At 44.4% G+C, this 24,728-nt stretch overlaps 1 protein-coding gene across 1 annotated transcript in view; it reads right to left on the reverse strand.

The window, feature by feature from the left end:
- The window catches only part of nrxn2b (neurexin 2b), a 655,074-nt gene that overhangs the window by 362,009 nt on the left and 268,337 nt on the right, over nucleotides 1–24,728 (reverse strand). The window contains exon 8 of the mRNA XM_064325221.1: nucleotides 2,405–2,706. Coding sequence (XP_064181291.1) covers nucleotides 2,405–2,706 — 302 coding nt within the window. The remainder of the gene's footprint in view (nucleotides 1–2,404; nucleotides 2,707–24,728) is intronic.

A 24,728-nucleotide genomic window follows, 5' to 3' on the forward strand; every position in this document is an offset into this window, starting at 1 on the left:
TCTTTTCATCCGTATAGCGGTGGGCAGTGTACACAGTGTTCCACGTATCCTTTTGACCTTGTGTCGCTGAAAAAAAAAAAAAAACAACAAGGGAGAAAACCAAACGAGAGGAGGGTATTAAAAATTCATGCGGGATTTCTGAGCTGAAGGGTTTTTTCTTTTTTCTTTTTTGGTATTCAAGAGGGGATCTGGCCGGCGGCTGGACCTACGCGCAGGTCGGGGGCAGAGAATAAAGCCGCGAAATCAAGGGAGGTGACCTAGAGAGCCGTGTTCAAAGGGTCTTTCAGGTCCCAGGGTTGGGGGGCGGGAGGGGGGCTCTCCATTCCCGCAATACATAAACCCCCTCCCCCCTTCTCTTGGCGTCCTCCGCCAGCGCCCGACGGTGACCATCGCTCGCCGCTGAGCGAAGTCGCGCCGCGCGTCTCGGGGAAACGGGCGCCGGACGCGCCTCGCTCTCTTAGCTGAGCTCGGAGAAACACCCAATCGGGGGAGCTCGTTCCGGGCGCGGCCGGGCCGAGGGGATTCTCCTCTGAACCCGACTGAAACGCCGATTTTGAGGTTTGGAGCTGAAAGCCGCTTGCCTCAAGGCAACAAAAAAAAAAGGAGCAATTTATCAAACAGGGGGCCGCAACTTGTAAAAATACAGCCTGCGGGGTTTCCCCTCCACACAGATATATGCGCGTCCAGGGAGAGGCCTTTTGGAAAAGGGACTTTGGCGCTGGTTATATTAGGATACTATATCCGTTGAGGGTAGTCTTTCCGTCGGGCTGTTTTCTCCCACAGAAACGAGCTGAAGCCACAGAGGAGTGTGACTGAATTACTGACCATCCCAGAGCCCGACGCTACAGCAGCGCTGCGTTGACCTGAAGCCATTTCATTCCGTTATGCTTTCCACTTACACTGTGTTTTCATTACTTTCCTCTCTCAAAGACCTCGCCCAATCACTGGCGGCTACGGTGCAGCTATCCCTTCTGTGCCTTCTGAATTCAGACCCAACACTGAAAACAACTTTCCCAAAAAAAGGACCAAACAAGAAATAAATGAAGGACATAGGTTATGTACACACATATGCATATTTCACATATAAATGTATGGTATGTGATATTTTGTATGTGATATAATGTGATATTATATTGAACAAATTTTGTATGTATGCATGTGCATACGCACACAAACACACACACACACACCCACATATGCTTATAAGACTGGATTATTGCCACCTATACAGCCTTTAGAATGTTGCCTACATATTGCATTACACCCATCTTAAAAGCATGTGACTGTGGGCACTCTGCTAATATCTTATTACATGCTATACAGTACATCACCTTATTCCACTGTGGGGGGGGGGGGGGGAATTCAATCCAACCACTAAGGCTTATCCTTGGTTGAATAACAGATTTAAGAATGTGTTGCGACCCCCTCCCCCCCAAATCGGTACATTTTCCGTTAACTTCAGCGAACAGCAACTTGAATCATGGGGAAAAAACGTCATGCTTGAGTAAGTTAAGTGAATACTGAGTATTAATTGAATACTTATGGCTGAGCACCCAACCATTGGCCAAAGCTGAGCTCACAGCAGCAGCATCTACGCTGGATGTCACCGGGCTGGACTGTGCAGCATCAGCAGAAGCTGATTGGTCCATTACACAGAGAGGATAATTGCTACACGGAGGAGGGGAAGGCGTAATCTCAAGACCATTAAACGGCCGATTCTTCAGTCCGCTACTTCACATTAGTCAACTGCGTCATTCTGCTTGATACATAATGCAATTCATTTAGTCCACGGTGCATTATAGGGGGTCCAATTGTCCTCCAAATGGAAATGTGTCATTTTTGGCAAATGGAGAAAAATGCTTTAAACGCAGGCCAAAGGAAGGAGGAGTTTTAGTTTTTTTTTTCCGTAGCAAATTCACATCAGGCTTTTCAGCGGTGGCCAATTACGCTAGGTATCGCTGGCCACGGCAAAGCCATTAAATCCCATTACAATTAGCTTCGCCGCGGGTGCCGCTAGCTGCTGTTTGACGCACCGGAGTCTAGCCGGCCCGTACCAGCATTTCCTGGTTCTGTCAGCTAAAGCTTTAGCATTAGCCCTTAGCCCAGTTTAAGACGTCAGTCAGACCCAGAGTAGATCCGTTGCTCGGAGCTCAATTTGGATGCCCACACACACACAGCCCTCAAAGTAGAACCCAGCACCAGCACCTGGAGAATAAAGAGGTAAGATCAGGTAAAGATGCTCAACTGAAGATCCTTAACGAGGCACAACCTGCAGAGAAGAACGGGGAAGAATCCAGACAGAACGAGAGAGAGAGAGAGAGAGAGAGAGGCAGAGAGAGAGAGAGGGAGAGGGAGAGGGAGAGGCCCGCGTGCCGTCCCGGGGCGGGCGGCGGGGGGGCGTTACCTGGCGCAGGTTGCGGGTGACGCGCACGTCGTGCCAGGCGTTGTCGTTGAACTTGCCGTTGACGGGCTCCACCAGCGCCTCGAAGGCCCCCGAGCCCAGGTTGATGACCAGCCAGACGGCGCCGCTCTTGAGCGACAGGTTGACGTAGTCGGCCGACTTGCCCGTGTGCAGCATCAGGCCGTTGCGCTGCAGGGTGCGGAAGGACAGCGTGATCTCGTCCGTGCTGCTCTGGATGGGCGTCAGTGACAGGTCGTAGCAGAAGAACTCGTTGCCCTTGAAGGTGGCCACCGACTCCTCCTTCCCTGGAGGAGGAGAGGAGAGAGAAACAGGGGGAGGGGATGGTCAGATGGAATGTTTTTTTTTCTCAAAATTCAGTGTTCTAGAACTCCATCTTTCAATCATCACTGGTGACTGTTACATCAGCATTGGAATGTTCGGTTAAGAACATTCTAATCACACGTTTGTTATCTAAAGGGTTCATGGGAACCTAGTTCTGCTCTCCAAAAGATTATCACCACCACTTTCTGAATACACTCTGAATCTGAAGACTGAAAATAAAAAAATATATTTTAAAAATTAAATGCAAGGGGTTTCTTGGGTGTACCAAACCAAACTGACTGCATAACTTAGGGGTGTCAAATTGACCAGGTCACATTGACTGCAGATGTCTGGGGTGTCCCTTCAATTTCTTAACCAACATAGGCTTTAGGAATAAGGCCTGGAACGTGTTAGGCCAGTGCATGTACACACACACACACCATTTCCTCAGAGCATCACGTGCCTAAACCAGAGCCCTGCCGTCCTCGCCATGAACAGCTGATGGAGGAGCCGTCCGCACAACGCACAAACACCGCGGCCGTATCTCACAGCCCGTGGCCAGGAGGCCGCGCTCATTTACAAGAATCAATTCCAACGACAAATAAAGCGGTTGATCCATGTACCGTCTGCTAGGCGGTCTGCACGGAAGCCTTATTAACACCACGCTAACACCAGGGAGAGCAAAGCTGGCATTTACAGCCCAGATGAACACGCATCATATAGAAAATGCCCCCTCCTCCCGCACCCCAACAATCTTCTTGATTCACGAGGATAATATCAGTCTCGTAAAATCTCATCTGGTCCCTAACAAGCCTTGGATGGGCTCTCTCCTAGTAAATGAGTTTCCCCCCCCCCCCCTCTTTTTCTTTTGGGTGGTGAGGGGATTCCTGAGACGAGCAGATGGTTTAATCCCATTTATTCCAAAGTAATAGCCGCAATATCGCTCGACTGCTGCAGGCGGTCCATAGGAGGCTCTAAGTTTAAGGAGGGTGCGCAGAGGTAATTACCGGAGCGGATGAGAAGCTGCGCACGTGAGGCTGTTGGGCGGGAACATGGAGGGATCCACGCGCGTATAAGGGGACACAGGCTGCAGAAATATCGGTGTGATTAACCCTTTAAAGCGCCACTAATATGTTCGGAATACACTATTTAAATAAAGAGCCCCAAGGGAGCGTGGCATTTAATCAAACAGCCCCCGCTTGAAATAGTCAGACATTCGCCGAGGCAGACCGACGGAGAGAACCCCAGCTTCGATCGCCGCGGAGCCCGTAACCATGACGATGCCATTACCATGCTGCCTCCCTGCCCTTTCGGGAAAGGTTTAACTGTTCAGTTTACCCGGAACAGAAAGCCAAATTGAAAGGGTCATCACCCTGTCATACAAAAGCTATTTCAACACGGCAACAGCAATCCCGGGATTTGATGAACTCTCCAGTGAGAGTGCAGTGTAGGGAATTTATTATTATTTTTAAAAAATCAAAATGCCGAGTAAAACGTCCAATATTCATTACAGTCAAGCTTTGCATTTGTGTAGGACCGGCATTGGAGTGATATAAGCTCACGTGAAACTGTTGTCCGCAGCGCTCTGCAGTCCCCAAACTGCTGATGTTGTCCTAACAAAGCGTGTTAAATGGACCAATGTGATCATTTTCAATTATATAGGCCTACCAAGGCAAAAAAAAAAAGCAAGAAAAAAAGGCCGTTAACTGTAGGCAACAAGTAGACTGTAACAAGCGTCTGTGAGGGGATGCCAATCGATAAAGATTGAGGTGGTTTGAATTGAAAAAGGCAGCAACAGCATTTTTTTTTTGTTTGTTTTTTGCTTAAGCCCAAATGACAATAAAACACCGGATATTAAAAAAGGTTTCGGAATTACTACTGCCAGGAAACCATGGAGAGGAAGATGTACCGTAGGCCTATGTTTCGCCTCAGTGTATGTCTGACGATGTTTTGTATCCATGGAGCCCTGTAGTTAATTTTCTAAAACTCGTCTCACCCAAATTCCTAGTGAAATGGAATTATGATAGAAGGTTGGAGACGTGCAATATCTTGTACAGGCTGTCCAAAGACGAGAAGCACGCCGAGCCTAATTTAGAGGAAACGGAACAGAGCATATGTTTAACATAAATATTCTCAGACCGAAGCTTCGGATAGATTGTAATGGATGTGAAAAGTTGTACTGCGGCAAATCAATTCTCTTCCTGAAGCAGACCCGTCTGTCCCTGCCGTAATATCTCTAATCCCTTCTCTCGGAAGCCTGTCTGCTGTAATAACCCGAAGACACCGGCATACAAGAGAGCCTCTGTAAAAAGATCACTGCACCCACCGCAGCTGTGCGAAACTTCCGCAGCGCTTTCAAATGGAAGGTAATATAAAGATATCTTTCCACTGTCGGCTTTACTCAAATCTCTCTTATATTTCTGGAGAAAAAAACGTATTTACGTTGCTTGACTGGGTTGTAAAGGGAGAGGCGCCTAAAGCCGGTCATACACTCTTCCGTAATCTTTTAAATCTGCTAACGCAACAGGTCGCCCCATAATAGCGGAAATCCAGTCCCCCCCAGTGCCGAGTGCGCTTGCCGGTTATCGCCAAAAAGCCGCGCGCTCTTCTTACTGCTCATTCCGTGCCACAATGTGCTTTTCCCCCTCGCTCGCTTCCTCAACCGCGGAATTCCTGACACGGCAGAAACCACTTCTCCTCCTCTCACAATCAGGCCTCCCCGGACCAGAAAGGTCCCCCCAACCTGCATTTCTGGTCCGGATGAAAATAAGAAAAGGTTGCTTTGAGTCATACAAAATCGCCCCTTTTCCAGACTTCAAAGGAAGTACTTTATATTTCAACAAGCGGTCCACCTGTTGCACAGTAATCTCGAGAGCTGCCACGCTGTCTGTGTAGTTACCCAGCTCTCCGTAAATGTAAAACAGCAGCCGATTAAAGGAGAATTAATAACGGCCATTTTATCCATTTTAAAAATAATTTCCCTGAAAATGTTGCCTTTTTAGAGATGCGTTATTTTTAAAAATATATTGTTAACAAAGCTGACATTTATTTGATTTCTTGAGTTATTTATGTCAGGTTCAACCGACTGTTGATAATTTGAGATATTTGCTCAGGCAGAAAAACCAGTCATTTTCCTTTTAAAGGTTTTCCATGCTTAACTTTTCATGGTAACACTTCTTAAACGCTTTTATTTGACGCTGTTTATAGAAAGGGAAAAAAAGAGAAATAATTGATTGTAAAAGAAGAAACAGTGAGAGAATTAATAATAATTGTGGTTACGATTTTCCTTTGAATAAGCAGGATATGTTTTTAAGCATGTGTGCTTTTTACAACATTTTTTAAGCCATAATGATATATACCATTATTACATCTCCGGACTGTAAAACGTACCGTATCGTAAGCTTGGAAAGTCAGCTAAGTGTGACTGTTTATATTAGAAAATTTCAGTGGATAAGACTGTGTTTTCGAATGTGGCCTTAACGATAATCGTCCGCGGAAATCAGGAACCCGTACAACCAGTAATGCCTAGGCACCGGCCGTTCATTACCACAGCCCCTCACTCAGAGCGTAACGTCCTGGGATATCCGAGGCACCCGACGTCCTTGCGACGGGGGCCTGTCTGTGTGTCCGAGCTGCGCTAAGGAGGATGGAGTTACAATCTATTTGCGATCAATGCCATTGAGTAGAGTTACCTTGGGCGCACACAGGAAGTGGCAAACACGTTGCTAATGGAAAGAGAAACAAAAACAGGTGAATTCAATATCCCCGATTGAGTTTCCGGGACGGTTTTCACTGGCGGAAAAAAAAAAAAAACTTCGCCGTGTGGGGAGGCTGGTACAACGGTAAAAAGGCTGCTGCTTGTATCGCAAGCAAGCAGCAAGTGGGAGCAACCGACGTCTTCTACGTTGAAGCAGGTTTTGAGTATTGCTCATGTCTATGCATTCTGTGGGTCAAACGCACCAAAACATCGCCTGTCCTGTACAGTATATGCGCTACACGCTGTATTATTTTAGCAAGTTTCAAAATTATTAAGTCAAACACAACCGGTCAATAATAATTCAAACACTGTCAATAAATGAAGGGAAAATAACTCCTGCGCCACATCCTCACATTAATTTACCAAAATGAATCACGTCACATAAACAGTCCGCTTTGACTACATATATAAAATAAAGCATCCTATTACCCTGCCCTACTTAGATGAGCACTTTCTGTCTGAAATGAATCCGTGCTGTGCCATTTCGAAAAGGAGTGTACCCTGGAACACTCCATCAAGTTTCCTGTGGTCTAAAATAGCCCACTGTAACAAATGCCACTGATTTTAGAAGATTGGTGTATTTTCAAAATTGCCAAAATGCCCGAACAACATTTTTTTCTCGTTGGTCCTGAGGCTGTGCCTTTACCTTTCCAACATGGGTAAAATAGTATCAACAAACTGTCACATGGGACTAAAGTTTGCCATTAAACTATTTCAACTCCACCTGCAACTAATATAGTTTTGAAACCTGCCTATAGTTAATATTTAATAATATTTGAATTATTAGGATGGTAATGACAATGACTAATGGCAATAACCATAAGAAGAAATAGAAGAAGAATGTATACTGTGCTATACAGTCCATATACAGATTGTTTTGAGTTTGAATACTACTTATGTTAAGAAGTGAGCAGTTTCAAGCTTCAAGTTCATATTATATATTATATGTAAAATCTTTGAAATTTATTACTGAGATAAGTTAACTGTACTGTATATTTGATCGTTCTATCATTCATGTATGCATAAATTTAGATTTGTTGAATTTTACATCTTTGATCTTGGTTTGCAGCCTTGATCTGTAAGGCCAACGTGCAGAAGGTTCGATGGTGCGTGTGCAGACACCATATCACTGTGCTGTGGAAAGGCCAGGAATAAGGAAACTGCGCCATTGAAAGAGTCGCACCGCCTCACTCTTAGCTTCTCAAGTGACCCGTCTACAAAAAAGCACCCCCACCTCGGCCCCACCCCCCGCACAAGAACAACACGAAAGATATTGTCCCCGTGAAAGATGGCGGCAAATAAAAACACCCTGCAGACGTGTGGGAATTGCTTCCCCCCCCCCCATTCTCTGCCTTTAGACAGGGGGGGGGGGATGCAGACAGTCTCTTTAGCTTTCATACTTTATTTCACATCTATGGTACTCCCCCCTGGGAAAAAAAGTGCCATCTTCACTGCGATCCATTTAAATGAAATGTGTAATAAAGCAGCCACAGACCGAGACTCGGTCCGTGAGCGCAAAGCAAAAAAAAAAAAAAAGACAATGTGATAGATATTCCTTACCAGCGCACCATAGAGATGGGAAGCACATCCAATCAACAACCGCGGCCCACCCCCAACGTCAAACAACGAAACCGCTCACAGACAGCTCGTATAAACCCGCCTTCCTTCTAACTTCCTCTGGATAGCCTTTTCAGCTCGACTCGATGGGTCAATTGCAGGGTGCTTAGCTGGAGTTCAAACCTCCGGAGTACAAACCTCACAAACCCGCAGAACTGCATTACAACTGGAACAGCTAATCATATTCCACAGATAGCTGCTCCAGTTGTAATTCAGTTCTGTGGTCTGGCGGTTTAAACTCCAGCTAAGCACGTTGCAATTGACCCACTATGTCTTAGCAATTGTAAGTCATTCTTCTTTTTTTTTTTTTTTCCCTAATTTGGAATCAGTGATTTCCCCTCATGGGTTACTCCCGTGCCACCTCCACCCTGATGACAGTGTAACCCTCTAGCGCACTGTACCTGCAAGCCAGGCCACGCCTATATCACACAGGACAGCAAGAGATCTAACACTAATTGGACCAGAGGAATATCTCATCCTGGTGAACACCAGCAGGCCTGTGGGTACCTGGTGCATTCTGGGTAGGAGGGAATTCATGGGAAACCGTCCAACTGGAGCGAGCTCCTTGCCGCAGATCACACAGCCCGATCGTTCCCTTTCTTAAACAAACCAAACAAAAAAAGCAAAGAGGAACTGAAGAGTTATTGCACTCTCTGCTGCTGGAAACCACCCAGGCCTGACAGAGCAGCTGATCAGAAATGACAGGCCCTGTACAAGCATTGCTTTTGCTTGCTACAGGGCTATCGATTCTCCCCCCCCCCCCCCCGAAATCCTTGCCTGTTTGTGCTGGGTTTGCAGTTTCTGATTAGCAAGCGGCTCTCGGATTTGCCTGTAATGTTACAAACCGGGGAGCAGGGCATCGCTTCTCCCTTCTCTGCCACGTCTTTTTTTTTTTCTTTTAAAAAAATAAAAAAATCAAACTATCGATTTGTGGAGAGGCTTCGGCTTTGGCTGTTACACATCGTGTTTGCATAGCAGGCACTCTTATCCAGGGTGACTGCTGCTGCTTATATTTTTATAGCATCATCATTTTTGCACGGCTTTCATGGTCAATAGCCAATGCAAATTCCAGTTGGAACCTCCGACCCCTTAGTCATACATAAGTCCAGGGTTAAATGCTTTTCCCCTTTTTCGCCCAATTTGAAATTCTCAGACATATTCACCGACCACACATCCAATCAATGCTGCAAACTGCTCTCTTCCAGGGTTCTATGGTACTCAGATTTTTGGAGCATTTGCTTGAGAAAAATGATGTCCTGACTGGAAAAATAGTTTTAAGAGCACATCAGCAAAATTGGGATGCATTAAATGTGCTCCAACATTTTTCAACTTAGCAGCGCATGTGCACCTTGGAAAAAGTGCTAGCATAGAGCCCTGTCTTCTGAAAGGAGAAGGAGTCAGAGCCCAAGCTGCTTCTTTCCCCACTGAGGTACACAAGCACACCGTGGGCCGCAGACTGACTAGCAGGGGTCGCTGGTGAGCGATGACATCAATCCTGGCCAACTGAATCCCTCTCTAATTTGGCAACACTACTGGCACCGTTCAGAACCATACGGGCCTGCCAGACACCGGTACAGTCCGGTTTCCATATTGGATCGTGGCACGCATCCCCACACCAGGGCTACTCAGCAGGGCCCTGGTGACAATTAAAAAAAATAAATGACAGTTGGTGCCCATTTTTCCAAGTGTGCACAGTATCTTTGGCCTACGCTCGATCATTTCCGTCCAGCATCATTTTCCGTATTTTGCTCCCGTTCCAGCCTTCACAAGAAAACCCCAAATTCTCTCTCTCTCCCCCCCCCACCAGCTCCCCAAGCAGCCATGAGTGATTTCATTTAGGATGCAATAAGCCGAGAATGCCCCTACCCAGAATGCACCAGGTCCTAACAGGCTGCAGGTGTTCCCCAGTGAGAAATATGCCTCCCTTCCATTCGGACCAGCTCTGGTAAAGGTTGTGGAGCAGGACGATCAGGTAAAAGCCGGTTCTGGAGGCGGGAGTCAGAGCAGCCCCAAACGGGCCGCGCCCCTATTATAACAACCCTTGCTAAAAGGTCAAAGCGGATGTTTGGGCGACGTGAGTCAGGCAAGCCAGAGAAAGGCCAGAGTCCGTCATCGCTTGGCTCTACTTGGCCGGTCTTTAGCGTATTGATCGGACTGACTGCCCAGCCATTTTGGAAATCGCCCACAAGAACTGGGGCCGTTTCAAGCGCGGTTGAGTGGTAGAACCCCCTGGAGGAGGAGATGAAGTGCAGTAGCTTTGCACCCCTGTAAATATTTCAGTTTCAGTTCGGTATGTGAAGTGAAAATGTGCGGTTGGTCTTTTAGAGGCGTTTAGGAGGTGCAGCCAATTCACTAGGCCTCAGGCCCAAACACAGATTTGCAGATTTTACACCGTCCAGTTATGTAAGCAATTCAAAACACAGATTTTAGACAAGGAATCAGGTTTGTTTTGCTTGACACTGGATCGAAACCAGTTTTAGTCAGGTAGCAAGTCCACTGAAACTCATCGTAATCAGTCATTTCCAGAAAAGTCTAAACTAGCTTCAGACCTACAGGCAACCTCTCACACACTGGAGGTCCACGACATTCATAAAAACCCTATCGATGAGGGTGATTTGTTCTCCCTCTTCTCAGGAGTCAGCCGCTTTTACCAGGATGGAAAGTGTTTACTAAGTGCCTATAAAGTTTATGCTGCCACAGGACTTGTGAAGGAGCTTTCAAAAGCCACTTTACATGGAAAGAGTGCTCCATTAAATTGCAATGAATTGGCCACACTTAGGAATGGTCAGAGGTCGTTCCTTTTTCAACCGACACACATTAAATCTTTCTAATTTGAGTGCCAATCACAACCTCCACAGTTGTGAAAAGACATCAGAAGATGAGAAAACCTTTCCAGTTCTTCTTTTTTATTATTTATTTTTTTCTCCTCTATTGAAGCACAGATGATATCATAATCCACAGACAAAACCAGAAAGCAGACTCTATAGTCTACAGCTGGCTCTAGTCAAGAGTCTAGACAGAAACGCCATTGGTCGCTCTTTAACCTCTGGCCAATGGCTGCCCTTTTCATTTCTGCTCTTTTCCGTCGCACTCCGCAGGAACGCGAGCCGAGAACAAGCAGTTCCAAGGACGGCGTACACCCGAATGCGTCATTTTCCACCGGTCGCTGAGTTCTGCTGCCATTTTAAGAGACCTGCGTTTTTTTTTTCCAGTCATTTTCTCTCATTGTCCTTCTTCTTTAGATAATTTGTGGCGGTAAAGGATTAACGAGGTGGACTCTTTCAGATGGAGGGGAGCTTTAATTGCCGGTTGCCTGGGAAACAGCCCGTTTTTACCGCCGGCTGTGTGTAGCGTGGCCCGCTAACGCTTTTTGCCTCTTGACCCTGCTGAACGTTTTTTCCCCTCTGCTAATGCTACTTTGCCTCTTGCTGATACTGGAATTTTTCTCGCCGATCCGCTAATGCTACTTGTGCTAATGCTAATGCTAACGCGTAGTCACAGAGGTTTCTCAGACCACACATTAAACTACATGCGAGACAAAGTCAATATGGGAGCCATTCAACATTTTAGCGAGCAAACACCAAAAATAGCCTAATCTGGTACTTGTTTTGCGAGTTGTTGTAATAAATAAATAATAATATATGTGGGAATAAATCCCACAGAAAGGTACGATGCTATAAACAAGATCTTGAGAAATATCCACTCTACTAGGTTCCACCCTAAAATGGCTCGATGTTTGTGTATTTTCTGTTTGTTGTTTTCAGAGCACTTGAATTTTAAAGATGATCCTGTCCTATTAACTGTTTCCCTGATGGACCTTCTGCAGGGAGTCCAGGCATGATTAGTGCATGTTTGGCCTTGGAAAGATGGGAAAAACAACAACAAAAATAACATAGGTGAACAATGGTGTTTGTTCTAGGGCCAGTTTCCCACCCATCTGGCCTCCCTAGTTTCCATGATACTGAACCTTAATGACTGCACTCCGCAATGGCAAAGTACAATGTATACTCTAATACCATACCTACAGCTCTGGCTGTGAAGAAACCAGAACGACCTACAGAAAAGAGACTGTAGAGAGACTCTCAGTCTTGAATTGCTCCTGAATAATTTTATGTAAACTATTGCACAATTTTATCACGTTAAATAAGCTACATTCTTAACACTAATAGAGGAAAAGGGGCAGAAACAAATTTATATAAGGCAAAATAAAATGTGTGAATTTCACTTCAAAAAGCAAGAGCTGCAGGCTGTAGGTTTGAGTTTAGGGTCAGACTCAGCTTGGCGGATAAAGGTACCCACAATGCTTGCGGACTAAGTAACTCTATAATGCGACAGCTAACAGTAAAACAAAGCAGATTGAACATTCCCACTGAAAAACAAAAGAAGTTCCGTTTTACTCAAATGGTTTGAGGAAACTGCCTTCGGTCACTCGAGTAGGGCAAATTTCAGTCTCAAACCTTCATGTCAAGTGTTTATGTCGACCTTTTACAGCACTGTAACACACTGTTCCATTTTTAAGTTGAGACTACTCAATTTCATTTAGTAAAATTGCATCTAGCCCTTGCAGTGCTCTACGATTCCACTGTAACTCGAAAGGAAAAAGGCAGCAGAGCACCGGTGACAGGAGCCAAAATGGCTGACATCCACTCCACTGGGTTTGACACGACTGCTTAGAAAAAAAGAGAAAAAAAAGGAAAAGTTATAATTGCGTGGAAATCCCGGGCCGATCGCTGGGAGAGACACATCAATCACGCCTAATGACACGATCTTTCAGTCCAGTTCAGCGTGAATCACCGCTGACGGAGGGACGGCAGGAGCGAAGAGGCTTTGCAATCTCTAGGTGTCTGACATCCGTTTCCCTGAGATGTTCTAATTGTATTTAATCACGGGGAAATTGCCTCAAGAATCTGCCTACATGAATTACGTTACTTAAAGCACATTACGTGTTGTCTATAATTGGCTTCGACCAGTATCATCAAATTTAATTAAAAAAAAAAAAAAAACATTTGGTCTGGCTGTTATTATTGACAGATATTATTTAAAAAAAGCTCCGGATTTGGATCTGACTATAAATATTAAATAAACAGCCAGGGATTTACAAAGAAACTGCTTACGCAATTCATGGAGATGTTTTTTTTTTTTTTTGAGAAAGCACTTAGGGTCCAGCGTCTCAGAACTGCACTCTTTCTGCGTCCACAGGAAGTGCTGACCGCTAACCTGGCGGTAAATGAAGACATAAGCACACGCGAAATGACAGACGTAGCGGCAGGGCACGGCCGCGCCCTGTTTAAGCTTTTAAAGAGCAACCAGCTGGGCACCTGCCCAAAATTGCATTTTTGATGAGTGCGGCTGTCGTGCCCCTGTGCCAAACCGGTCGGGATGGCAACGCTCAGCACTTCTGCCACGCGGCCCACGATCCAAGATGGCCGCAGTCCATCTACACGCGGACACGTTTCGCAACGCGACCGCGGGTCTGACCAGCAGAAATGTCCGGTGTCACAGCTGTCAGGTGTCAATAACTCCTATGTGAACCAAAAATAAATAAATAAATAAATAACCTGCATTTCACGGTTCATGGTTTATCTTCGCTCCGTTTGAGAACATGCGATACGTGGCAATCAGCAGATGGCATCGGATCATTTACATTCCATTATTAGCTAATGAGAATTTACATTCCAATACCAGCTAATGATAATTTGCATGCCATTACCAATGCACAATAATTTACATTCCCGTACCAATTTACAATAATTTACATTCAAATACATCGTTATGGAAGACGGGGTTCAAACTTTGGCCGGATTTAATTTGTCCTTCAAACAGAAGAATAAATGAGAATCACGGCTCTGTGCGGCAGGTTGCCGTGGGCACCAGGAAACACCCCCGCCACATCACAACTGGAACCAGATTTTTCCTCATTCCAAGACACACATCTGTACATTTAATTGTATTTATTTTATAAGCGTGCCCCCCAGCATCACCGCCTGTCTTTAATGTACATAGCCTCATGGAATTTGTTTTAAAATGTTAATATACAATAGAAACAAAGAAATACATGTTTTATACAGTATATGCCCAAGTAATCTCAAACTGTATAAATCCCATAGATTTCCATATACTAATTCACATAATATTGTTACACCTTCAACGTTATAGGTTTTTGGCCAGGTATCCATGACATTTCAGACAGCATTCAAATGAACACACTAGCAACTGCTCGTTCCACAGGCAGAGCGATGGCAAACACCATCGCAGACACGGCCAAAACGTGCACTTTCACTTCTCCTCTTGAGCTTTTTTGTGTTTGCGCTGAACACACACAGCTTGAGAGAGCGATCGACACGAGGGAGGCCAGACGTTCTCTCCCTTTATCAATGGGGGGGGGGTTACCGAGAGACCTCGCACCCGTAACTAAGGTTCTCAAAAAGCCTGTCCCTCCGTAGGGGTGTTTTTTGGCCAGCGTCTTCAAAGGGGGGGGGGATGGGGGGGTTGGGTGGGTAATCTCCGTCTGCAGCTTTGTCTCTCCCTCTGTAACACTCACTCTCTAATGACTCTGCATTCGTCTCATCCCGGCTCCCAGAGTGAGGGGGTAGAGGTGTGCCTGCTGAGGTGCTTTTACACAGGCAGTAAACAGCACATTTTTGTGGAATATTAAGGCGAGCCAGTGAGGGGGGGGGGGGGAAGGAGGTTAATGTTATGGAACATTCCTGGATGCATTTTTGATGCAGGGCGCAGAAATTCACAAATAAATGGCACATTTACGATTCTGGTCACGTCAGGACAGGACTGGCAATGGTCAGGTCAGCAAAAAATAAAATCAGTCAATGCCCCTCCCCGCTCTGTGTGTGTGTGTGTGTGTGTGTGTGTTTTACACATTTTTATACGGGCATAGTAAGTTTACAGATTAGAACATTTGACTGATGTTTGACATCAAAACTACATTAAAGTCACGTTCAGTTGATTACCACTGCTGTGACCCCCACCCCACGGCAAAGCAGCCATTATCTGTTCATCAGTTTAAAAAGTGACATTTCCCCTCTCTGCCAGCAGGGGGGGCTGGCGCAGGGATCTTGGCATCAGCTGGCAGCTCCGCGCTCCACGGGCGTCCACCTTAATTAAAAACTCGACGCCGAATCACGTCGTCTCATCACCACCCGCTCCTCCCCCCCCTCTTACCCACCTCTCCTCTCCCACGTTCCTTCACTCCCTCCCTCCATCAAAACCACCCTTCCTCCCCCCTTTCCTGCCCCCTCCCTCTTCCTCCACCTCCACCCCCCCACACATCCCCGCCCCCCCCCATGAAAAATGCCTCTCCGCTCCGCGGCAGACAGCCCCGCCGCGCCCATGCGCGCGAGCACAGGATCTATTCGCTCACGTAGTCGGCAGATGTTTGTAGTTAAATGAGGCGGGTCCTGCTGGGGTCCATAATCAGGCAGGTTTCGCCCCTTATTTCTCATGCCAGATCCCCCCCCCCCGCCCCCCCCCAGCCCAGCCCAGCACCTGACTCTGTGCTGCACCTGCCTGCAGGGACGCAGGTGAAGCAGCGCGCTCCGCGAGGTTCCAGCTTTTTTATAACCGCGCGCGTCCTCCTCGGATCCGGCAATCAGGGCGGCGGCGCGGTGGTGCGGCGAGTGGCGCTGTCGCCTCGCGGCAAGACGGCACCGAGTTCGGACCCCGGCCGAGGGCCTCTCTGCGTGGAGCTTGCGTGTTCTCCCCGTGTCCGCGTGGGTTTCCCACGGGCGCTCCGGTTTCCTCCCACAGCCCAAAGACAGGCAGGTTAGGCGAACTGGAGACTACTAAATTGCCCGTGGGTATGAGTGCGGGAGTGAATAGTGTGTTCCTGGCCACGAATAACTGTTGCGAAATGAGTATTGCATCCTTATCGGACCTGCGTTTTGTAGTTGTTCCAATGACTTTCGGTATGCACTTATTGTACGTCGCTTTGGGTAAAAGCATCTGCCAAATAAATGTAATGTAATGTAGTGTAATGAGCACAGCGATGGATTGGCGACCTGTCCAGGATGTATTCCTGCATCTTGCTCCAGAAACCCGGACCAGGAATAAGCAGTTTAAGAAAATGGATGTATGGATGGACCTGGCAATTCATTTCTGGCCCCTTTGGGGATGCATCTTTGGATCTCAAGAATCATATATTCTACTATACTAAAACCAAGACTACAAGAAACATTCAATACAAATAAAATAAATAATATTTTTGAAAATATTTTCCTTGCAGCATGTTTTGGTCATCCAAGATGCTTCTATTATGTCAAAAAATGTAAATACTAAACATTTTTTTCCTGCCAGGTCTCAGATATGAAAAATTAATTTAGTCAGGAACGATCAACTATCATACCCAGGACTTACTGTACACTGATGCTATATACAGAATATAGATCTGAGTCAGTTCATAACTTTAAAAAGATTTTTTAAAATCTTTTTTATATATAAAATATATATAATGTCCATGGCACAGTAGAAAATATTTGACTCATTCAAAATCATTATCAAACCTGTGTCCCAACCATTCTTCAAGCTGCTGAACACAGCCGTGAACTTGCCTCGACCCTCAGACTTACGTTTCCTAACCCTAACCTAGTTTGGGCCTTAACCTAATTGAAGCCATTGGTAGATGGGAAAACTTCAGAAACCCATTTTAAATGATTAATAAACAAGGTAAATATCAAGAATAAATAATACAAATGAAAAAAATATGTTTCAGGTCTTTTAAAACATTTTTATTCTTGAATAAATATGATATATTGACTTGTTTAATGCCTAGTCAGCCAAGTACTGTAGAAAATATTTTATCTCATTCAAAATCATTATCAAACCCTGTGTCCTAACCATTTTTCAAGCTGCTGAACACAGCCGTGAAGAACTTGCCTCTGACCCCAGGACTTACCGTTTTCACTTAAACCCTAACACCCTAGTTGGGACCCTTCAACCCTTAATTAATTAGCCATTGGTAGATGGGAAAACTTCAGAAAACCAAAAGATATCAGATTCATTTATAAAGAATTGTATTTTAAAAATTTTTCTAATATTGTGTTAAGATAGTCAGCTAGTAAATATTTTCTATAAATTATCAATTCAAATTTTGAAAAAAATTGATAGTTGTTTCACTCTTTTGTAAATGAACATTTTTATTTTCTTGAAAATAAATATTTGAATATATTTGCTATCTTTTTTTGCTTTAATGGCCATAGGTACCAGGTAAGTAGAAAATATTTGACTCATTCAAAATCATTATCAAACCTGTGTCCCAACCATTCTTCAAGCTGCTGAACACAGCCGTGAACTTGCCTCGACCCTCAGACTTACCGTTTTCCTAACCCTAACCCTAGTTTGGGCCCTTAACCCTAATTGAAGCCATTGGTAGATGGGAAAACTTCAGAAAACCCATTTTAAATTGATTAATAAACAAGGTAAATATCAAGAATTAAATAATACAAATGAAAAAGAATATGTTTCAGGTCTTTTAAAAACATTTTTATTTCTTGAATAAATATGAATATATTGCACTTGTCTTTAATGGCCATAGGTAGCCAAGCTACTGTAGAAAATATTTTTCTCATTCAAAATCATTATCAAACCTGTGTCCTAACCATTTTTCAAGCTGCTGAACACAGCCGTGAACTTGCCTTGACCCTCAGACTTATCGTTTTCCTAACCCTAACCCTAGTTTGGGCCCTTAACCCTAATTGAAGCCATTGGTAGCTTGGAAAACTTCACAAAAAATCCATTAAAATTGATTAAAAATCATGGTAAATATCACGAATACAATAATACAAATGAAAAATGATATGTTTCAGGTCTTTTAAAAATATTTTTTCCTTGAAAAAATTTTAATATATTGCTCTTTTTTTAATGTCCATAGGTACCCATGGTACAGTAGAAAATATTTGACTCATTCAAAATCATTATCAAACCTGTGTCCCAACCATTCTTCAAGCTGCTGAACACAGCCGTGAACTTGCCTCGACCCTCAGACTTACCGTTTTCCTAACCCTAACCCTAGTTTGGGCCCTTAACCCTAATTGAAGCCATTGGTAGCTTGGAAAACTTCCAAAAAACCATTTAAATTGATTAAAAACATGGTAAATATCACGAATACAATATACAAATGAAAAATGATATGTTTCAGGTCTTTTAAAAATATTTTTTCTTGAAAAATTGAATATATTGCCTTTTTTTAATGGCCATAGGTACCCATGTACGTAGAAAATATTTGTCTCATTCAAAATCATTATCAAACCTGTGTCCTAACCATTTTTCAAGCTGCTGAACACAGCCGTGAACTTGCCTTGACCCTCAGACTTACCGTTTTCCTAACCCTAACCCTAGTTTGGGCCCTTAACCCTAATTGAAGCCATTGGTAGCTTGGAAAACTTCACAAAAAATCCATTAAATTGATTAAAATCATGGTAAATATCACGAATACAATAATACAAATGAAAAATGATATGTTTCAGGTCTTTTAAAAATATTTTTTCCTTGAAAAAATTTTAATATATTGCTCTTTTTTTAATGTCCATAGGTACCCATGGTACAGTAGAAAATATTTGACTCATTCAAAATCATTATCAAACCTGTGTCCCAACCATTCTTCAAGCTGCTGAACACAGCCGTGAACTTGCCTCGACCCTCAGACTTATCGTTTTCCTAACCCTAACCCTAGTTTGGGCCCTTAACCCTAATTGAAGCCATTGGTAGCTTGGAAAACTTCACAAAAAATCCATTAAAATTGATTAAAAATCATGGTAAATATCACGAATACAATAATACAAATGAAAAATGATATGTTTCAGGTCTTTTAAAAATATTTTTTCCTTGAAAAAATTTTAATATATTGCTCTTTTTTTAATGTCCATAGGTACCCATGGGACAGTAGAAAATATTTTTCTCATTCAAAATCATTAACAAACCTGTGTCCCAACCATTCTTCAAGCTGCTGAACACAGCCGTGAACTTGCCTTGACCCTCAGACTTATCGTTTTCCTAACCCTAACCCTAGTTTGGGCCCTTAACCCTAATTGAAGCCATTGGTAGCTTGGAAAACTTCACAAAAAATCCATTAAAATTGATTAAAAATCATGGTAAATATCACGAATACAATAATACAAATGAAAAATGATATGTTTCAGGTCTTTTAAAAATATTTTTTCCTTGAAAAAATTTTAATATATTGCTCTTTTTTTAATGTCCATAGGTACCCATGGTACAGTAGAAAATATTTGACTCATTCAAAATCATTATCAAACCTGTGTCCCAACCATTCTTCAAGCTGCTGAACACAGCCGTGAACTTGCCTCGACCCTCAGACTTACCGTTTTCCTAACCCTAACCCTAGTTTGGGCCCTTAACCCTAATTGAAGCCATTGGTAGTTGGAAAACTTCAAAAAATCCATTAAAATTGATTAAAAATCATGGTAATATCACGAATAAATAATACAAATGAAAATGATATGTTTCAGGTCTTTTAAAAATATTTTTCTTGAAAAATTTAATATATTGCTTTTTTTAATGTCCATAGGTACCCATGGTACAGTAGAAAATATTTGACTCTTCAAAATCATTATCAAACCTGTGTCCCAACCATTCTTCAAGCTGCTGAACACAGCCGTGAACTTGCCTCGACCCTCAGACTTACCGTTTTCCTAACCCTAACCCTAGTTTGGGCCCTTAACCCTAATTGAAGCCATTGGTAGATGGGAAAACTTCATAATAAATTGATTAATAAACAAGGTAAATATCACGAATACAATAATACAAATGCAAAATGATATGTTTCAGGTCTTTTAAGTCATAAATGACGTATAAAATCATTATTTCCATAAGTTATATGTCTAAAATAAGGCCCCTTCTAAAGATGACATTCTCTGTCATCTCGTCGAAAGGGTCAGGACCTAAAATGTATGTTTATTTACTTTCAACAAACGAGTGTACTGAAACAGCAGATAAATCAATCAGAATTATCGACACCACCCACAATGCAGTGGTGAGAAAGGGTCAATAAGTATGTGAACTGTCATACACCAAGTCAATGGCCTCATGAGGGTAATTTATGGATTGTTGGTGTGTCCAGTCAAACATGTCCCTGTGCATTTTTCTGGTGAAAAGTCAGTGAAACACCATCTAGGCAGCTACATTTGGTTGAAAAGTGAAGGCTTTCTGGCCAACTAGGACATAATCAGGGTAAAACCTGAGCTATATTGGGGTGAGCCTAATCCATTTCATGACAAAAAAGGTCTCTCAACCAAGATTTCCAGCCCTGGAGACGTCTAGATTCCTTGTTTTCCTGGGTTTCACGTCCTTCCAGACCCAGGCTTGGCCCTTCTAACCTGTCAGCACACCGTTTCCAACGGTCTCTGAGAATCTGGGAAACCGACGGTTCTGGAACAGAGCAGAGCCACTGGTCTGGTCAGCTCTGAGAAAGGAACCGCTGATAAATATTCAACGGCAGTTTTTCCGCTGGACGCGCTTCGCGGCGAACACCGTGTTCAGAAAAACACCACATTAGCGGTACTTCAGGACATCGTGAAAAGGCCTGAAAACGGCAGTTGTTTTTGTATCACAGATCGCACTCGGGGTCTTCGTGTCGCTATAAGGAGAGCATAAACGGCACGTGGTTATTTTTAAAAAGCAGTCAAACAACACGGACACAGCGGTCCCGAGAAGGCAAACAACCACGCTCTCATAATTCTTTGTAAATTACAAAAAATTCACAGCTAGCAAATGAGCTATTTTCAGCACATGAAGCGGAACAACGGCAGAGCGTTTACCTCCTGAACTTTCTCACTTTGTGTGACCGAGCTGAACCAATCACAAAATGACGTTAAATACTTTGGCTTTTGCAATGTGCTATTTTGAATTGGTATTGTGAGGCGCTGTGAGATTATTTGTCCGTTTGTTTTACCATGGTCTTAACATAAAACGCACACAAACACACACACACAAACACACACACAAGCACACATACACAGACACAAAAATACGTGCACACATAAACAAACACAAATACACACACACACAAGCACACAAACAGACACACAAGCACACACAGACACAGACACAGACACACAAGCACACAGACACAGACACGAAAACACACACATACAAAAAGACATGTTTTGTGAGGTCTCTGTTACAGAGTGCTGTTGCCGGTTTACTTAGTCTGGCTAACTGTCTCAAGGCTGCACTCATCCATACGGGTGGGAGGAGTTATTGGTAAATACAGGGGGGGACTTTCTCAGCGCTCTTTGTCTCTGTTACCACACACACACACGCCCCACACACACACACACACCATACACACACACACAAACTACACATACATACACACACACAAGCACCACACACACACATGCCCCACACACACACACCACACACACACAAACTACACATACATACACACACACACACGCACCACACACACACCACACACACACAAACTACACATACATACACACACACACGCACCACACACACACATACACACACGCAGCACACACACATACCGCATGTACACACACACAGTGAAGGAAGGATGTTCAGTGTAATGGGATGGCTGGGAATGAATTCCTTAGGTCCTGACCTGACACTTGTTAAGGCATGATCTGTCTTCAAAGATCTGCCTTTCCAAGAAAAATCTGTCCAATGGGACACCAAAATGCCCCCCGTTACAGCGCCACTACCTGCGCCTGCCCCCGCACCCCTCCAGCTCATTAATCCGACCGGAGACACCCAAACCACAGCTCCTCACTTTCCTCCTTTGAAGTTCACAGAGATCACACACATCAATATTTCAGCAGTACCATCGCCCCTTCTGACTCTCAAACTCAACCTCCCCCTCCTCTCTCCCCCTCTCTCTCCCTTTCTCTATCTCTCTTTTTTACATATCTATCTCTCTCTCCTATCTGTCTCTTTTTCTCCCTCCTATCTCATCAAGGTAATCGGGAATGTGATTTATGCCAACAAGACAATCCTGACTGTTCAAAATGATGTCATGAAGGTATGTAAAGTGCACACACATTCTGACCCCTTCTGACTCTCAAACTCAACCTCCCCCTTCTCTCTCCCTCTCTCTCTCTCTTTCTCATTTCCATGTCTCCCTTCCTCTCTCTTTCTCTCTCCCATTCTCCCCCTCCTTTTCTCATTTCCCCCTCTCTTTCTCTCCCATCTGTCTCTTTTTCTCCCTCTTACCTCATAAATGTAACCGGGAATGTGATTTATGCAAACAAGACAACCCGGCTGTTCAGAATGATGTCATGTAGGTACAGTACGTAAAGCACGTACACGTATTGCGAGTGTGAGTATGTGCGTAAGAGACAGAGAGAGAAAGAGGTTGGGGAAAAAAGAAGAGCAAGTGGAAGTTTGAGAAACATCCATAATTTGCGCAGCATATCATTTCAGGAATATATATCACGCCATACATGCAATCAGCACCAATGAATAATCACCGTAAGAGAAGGACCTGACATCCCTTATTTTATCGCCTCGCACAGCTCAATCTCCTGAACAGGGAAAAGATTGTTTTAACATGCCTTCTGCCAAACACACCATAATTCCCGCACATCAATTTTAAGGACGTCAGGGTGCGTAGCGTGTTCCATATTTAATGCCGCATGCTGTCGTAAATAAAGAGCGGATATCAGTATGTACATCGAATACTTACTCAAATGGGCATATCATAATAACGTATATATTTTGTTTCCACACATGCGACAGCTTGCATTTCACAGTGTTCCTTAGTTCTGTTATTGCATTATGTTGGAGGGTCTGAGCATGATGTCACAAGAACGCCGGCAGCGAAATAAAGGCCTGGCCGCGGGACAGCGCTAATTTCACCCCAGAGGTTGGCTTCGGCGGCGTTTGTGCGGTAACGCCGTTGTTTTTCCTTCCTTTTTTTCCGGTTATTTTCAGACGCGCTCATTCTTCCGCGCGCGTGTTGACGAGCGCGTTCGACGCTTTCTGAAGCAGAGCAACAGCGCCGTCAGTCCGGCTGTCTGCGCTCGGTCTGTGGGTTTCGGGGGTTGTGATCGGTAATCACACGTCTGTTTGCGGCTCGTGGGGGGGGAGTGGGGGTCTGGGGGTGGGTGGGGGTGCAGGGGTGGCGAGCTCCGTCTCCTCGGAAACGGGAGCGCCGCACGTGCCTGGAATCATGTGGGGGCGGAGACTTATAACGAAACCCGATCTGCAAACAGGCACAACGGTGCTGAAGTGACGCAGCTTAATTCTTAGCGAATCAGAAGTCCCTTCATTTGTAATGCTGGGAGAAAGGAAAACACGACCTTTTTTACAAATAGCGCTCGGGCTTCGCGCAGTATTCCGCTTTAGCTATAATGGGATTTGGAGCAAAAAATTCCCCGGACATCCTTAATAAGGCTAATGTCGGCGCTGCTGGAGATGTGTTAGTGTGCTAAGCGTGACGTGCGTAAATGCATACGCGTGTAACGGGGAGACGTGCATATCCCATATTAGACGTGCAGAAGTTTGAGCTATAACCCGGATGACAGCTATTAATCAGGCGAGAACAAATAATGTTGCTAATTACAGCCAATCATCGTGTTGTTGTTGACTTCACAGTTACCCGCATCCAGAGAAAGACTCCTCAGGCGACCTGCGAATTAAATTTTATACCCTGAAGACTCTGGTCCTCATCTCAAGAACCATATATTATACTATGCGGAAACCTATTGTATTCTACAAGGCACGTTATAATAAAAATAAAATGAAAATTATTTTCACCACAACATATTTTTTGTCATTCAAGACACTTTTTCCTTTCCTCAGGTGCTCAGGAGAATGTACAATGGCCTGCATTGTAGACTTTACCAGTTTAAACTGTGGGACAATTACTCATTTAAACTGACTGGGATTACAATTAAAATTATACACAAGGCTACAGGGCACACCAGCAGTGACCCACTGTTCATTTGAACCCACAACCTTAAATGTCCAAGTCCTACAGGCTACTGCATGCCTCGTTCTTATCCACCGTGTTCTACATTACATTACATTACATTCATTTGGAAGACGCTTTTATCCAAAGCGACGTACAAAAAAGTGCATTTCATGGTCGTAGACAACTGCTAAACACGGGTTCAGTAAGGTACAATACTGGAAATTCTGGAAATAAACCACTCTTGTCTTGCGAAGGGTGGCATGCTAAGGCACTCTTTATTACACACAGGATGGGGCGATACGATGTACACAAGACATCAGTTTAGTGCCTCTCTGAAGAAAGGTCACAAGCTTTCTGGTCACGTGCTCCACGTGAGCGTTTACGTCGACCTACGTACTCATCGCATTCTGGACTGATCCAGTCACACACACGTTCTGCTACTTCTCGCTGACTGAGCGAGGCACGTGATTGGTTTAAAAAGGACCTGGTTAGCGTCTTCCGTAACTGTTCCAGACGGCGGCCTGCGGGGAACTGACGGTGAGAAAAGGGCCAGACGTGGGGCGCTGTTAAAAATCCGAAGGCCTGACTCAGGTGTAGATTCACTCCAGGGGCGCTGGCTATTAAATGAGGGGTACGGTGGGCCTGTGTTCTGAGAGGGCTACACTCGGGAAACTTTAAATTGAAGCCCTCGCGTCGCCGGGAAGGGTGCGAATTGGGAAGACGGC

Source organism: Anguilla rostrata, chromosome 3 (assembly GCF_018555375.3).
Source record: "Anguilla rostrata isolate EN2019 chromosome 3, ASM1855537v3, whole genome shotgun sequence".
Classification (NCBI taxonomy): Eukaryota; Metazoa; Chordata; class Actinopteri; order Anguilliformes; family Anguillidae; genus Anguilla; species Anguilla rostrata.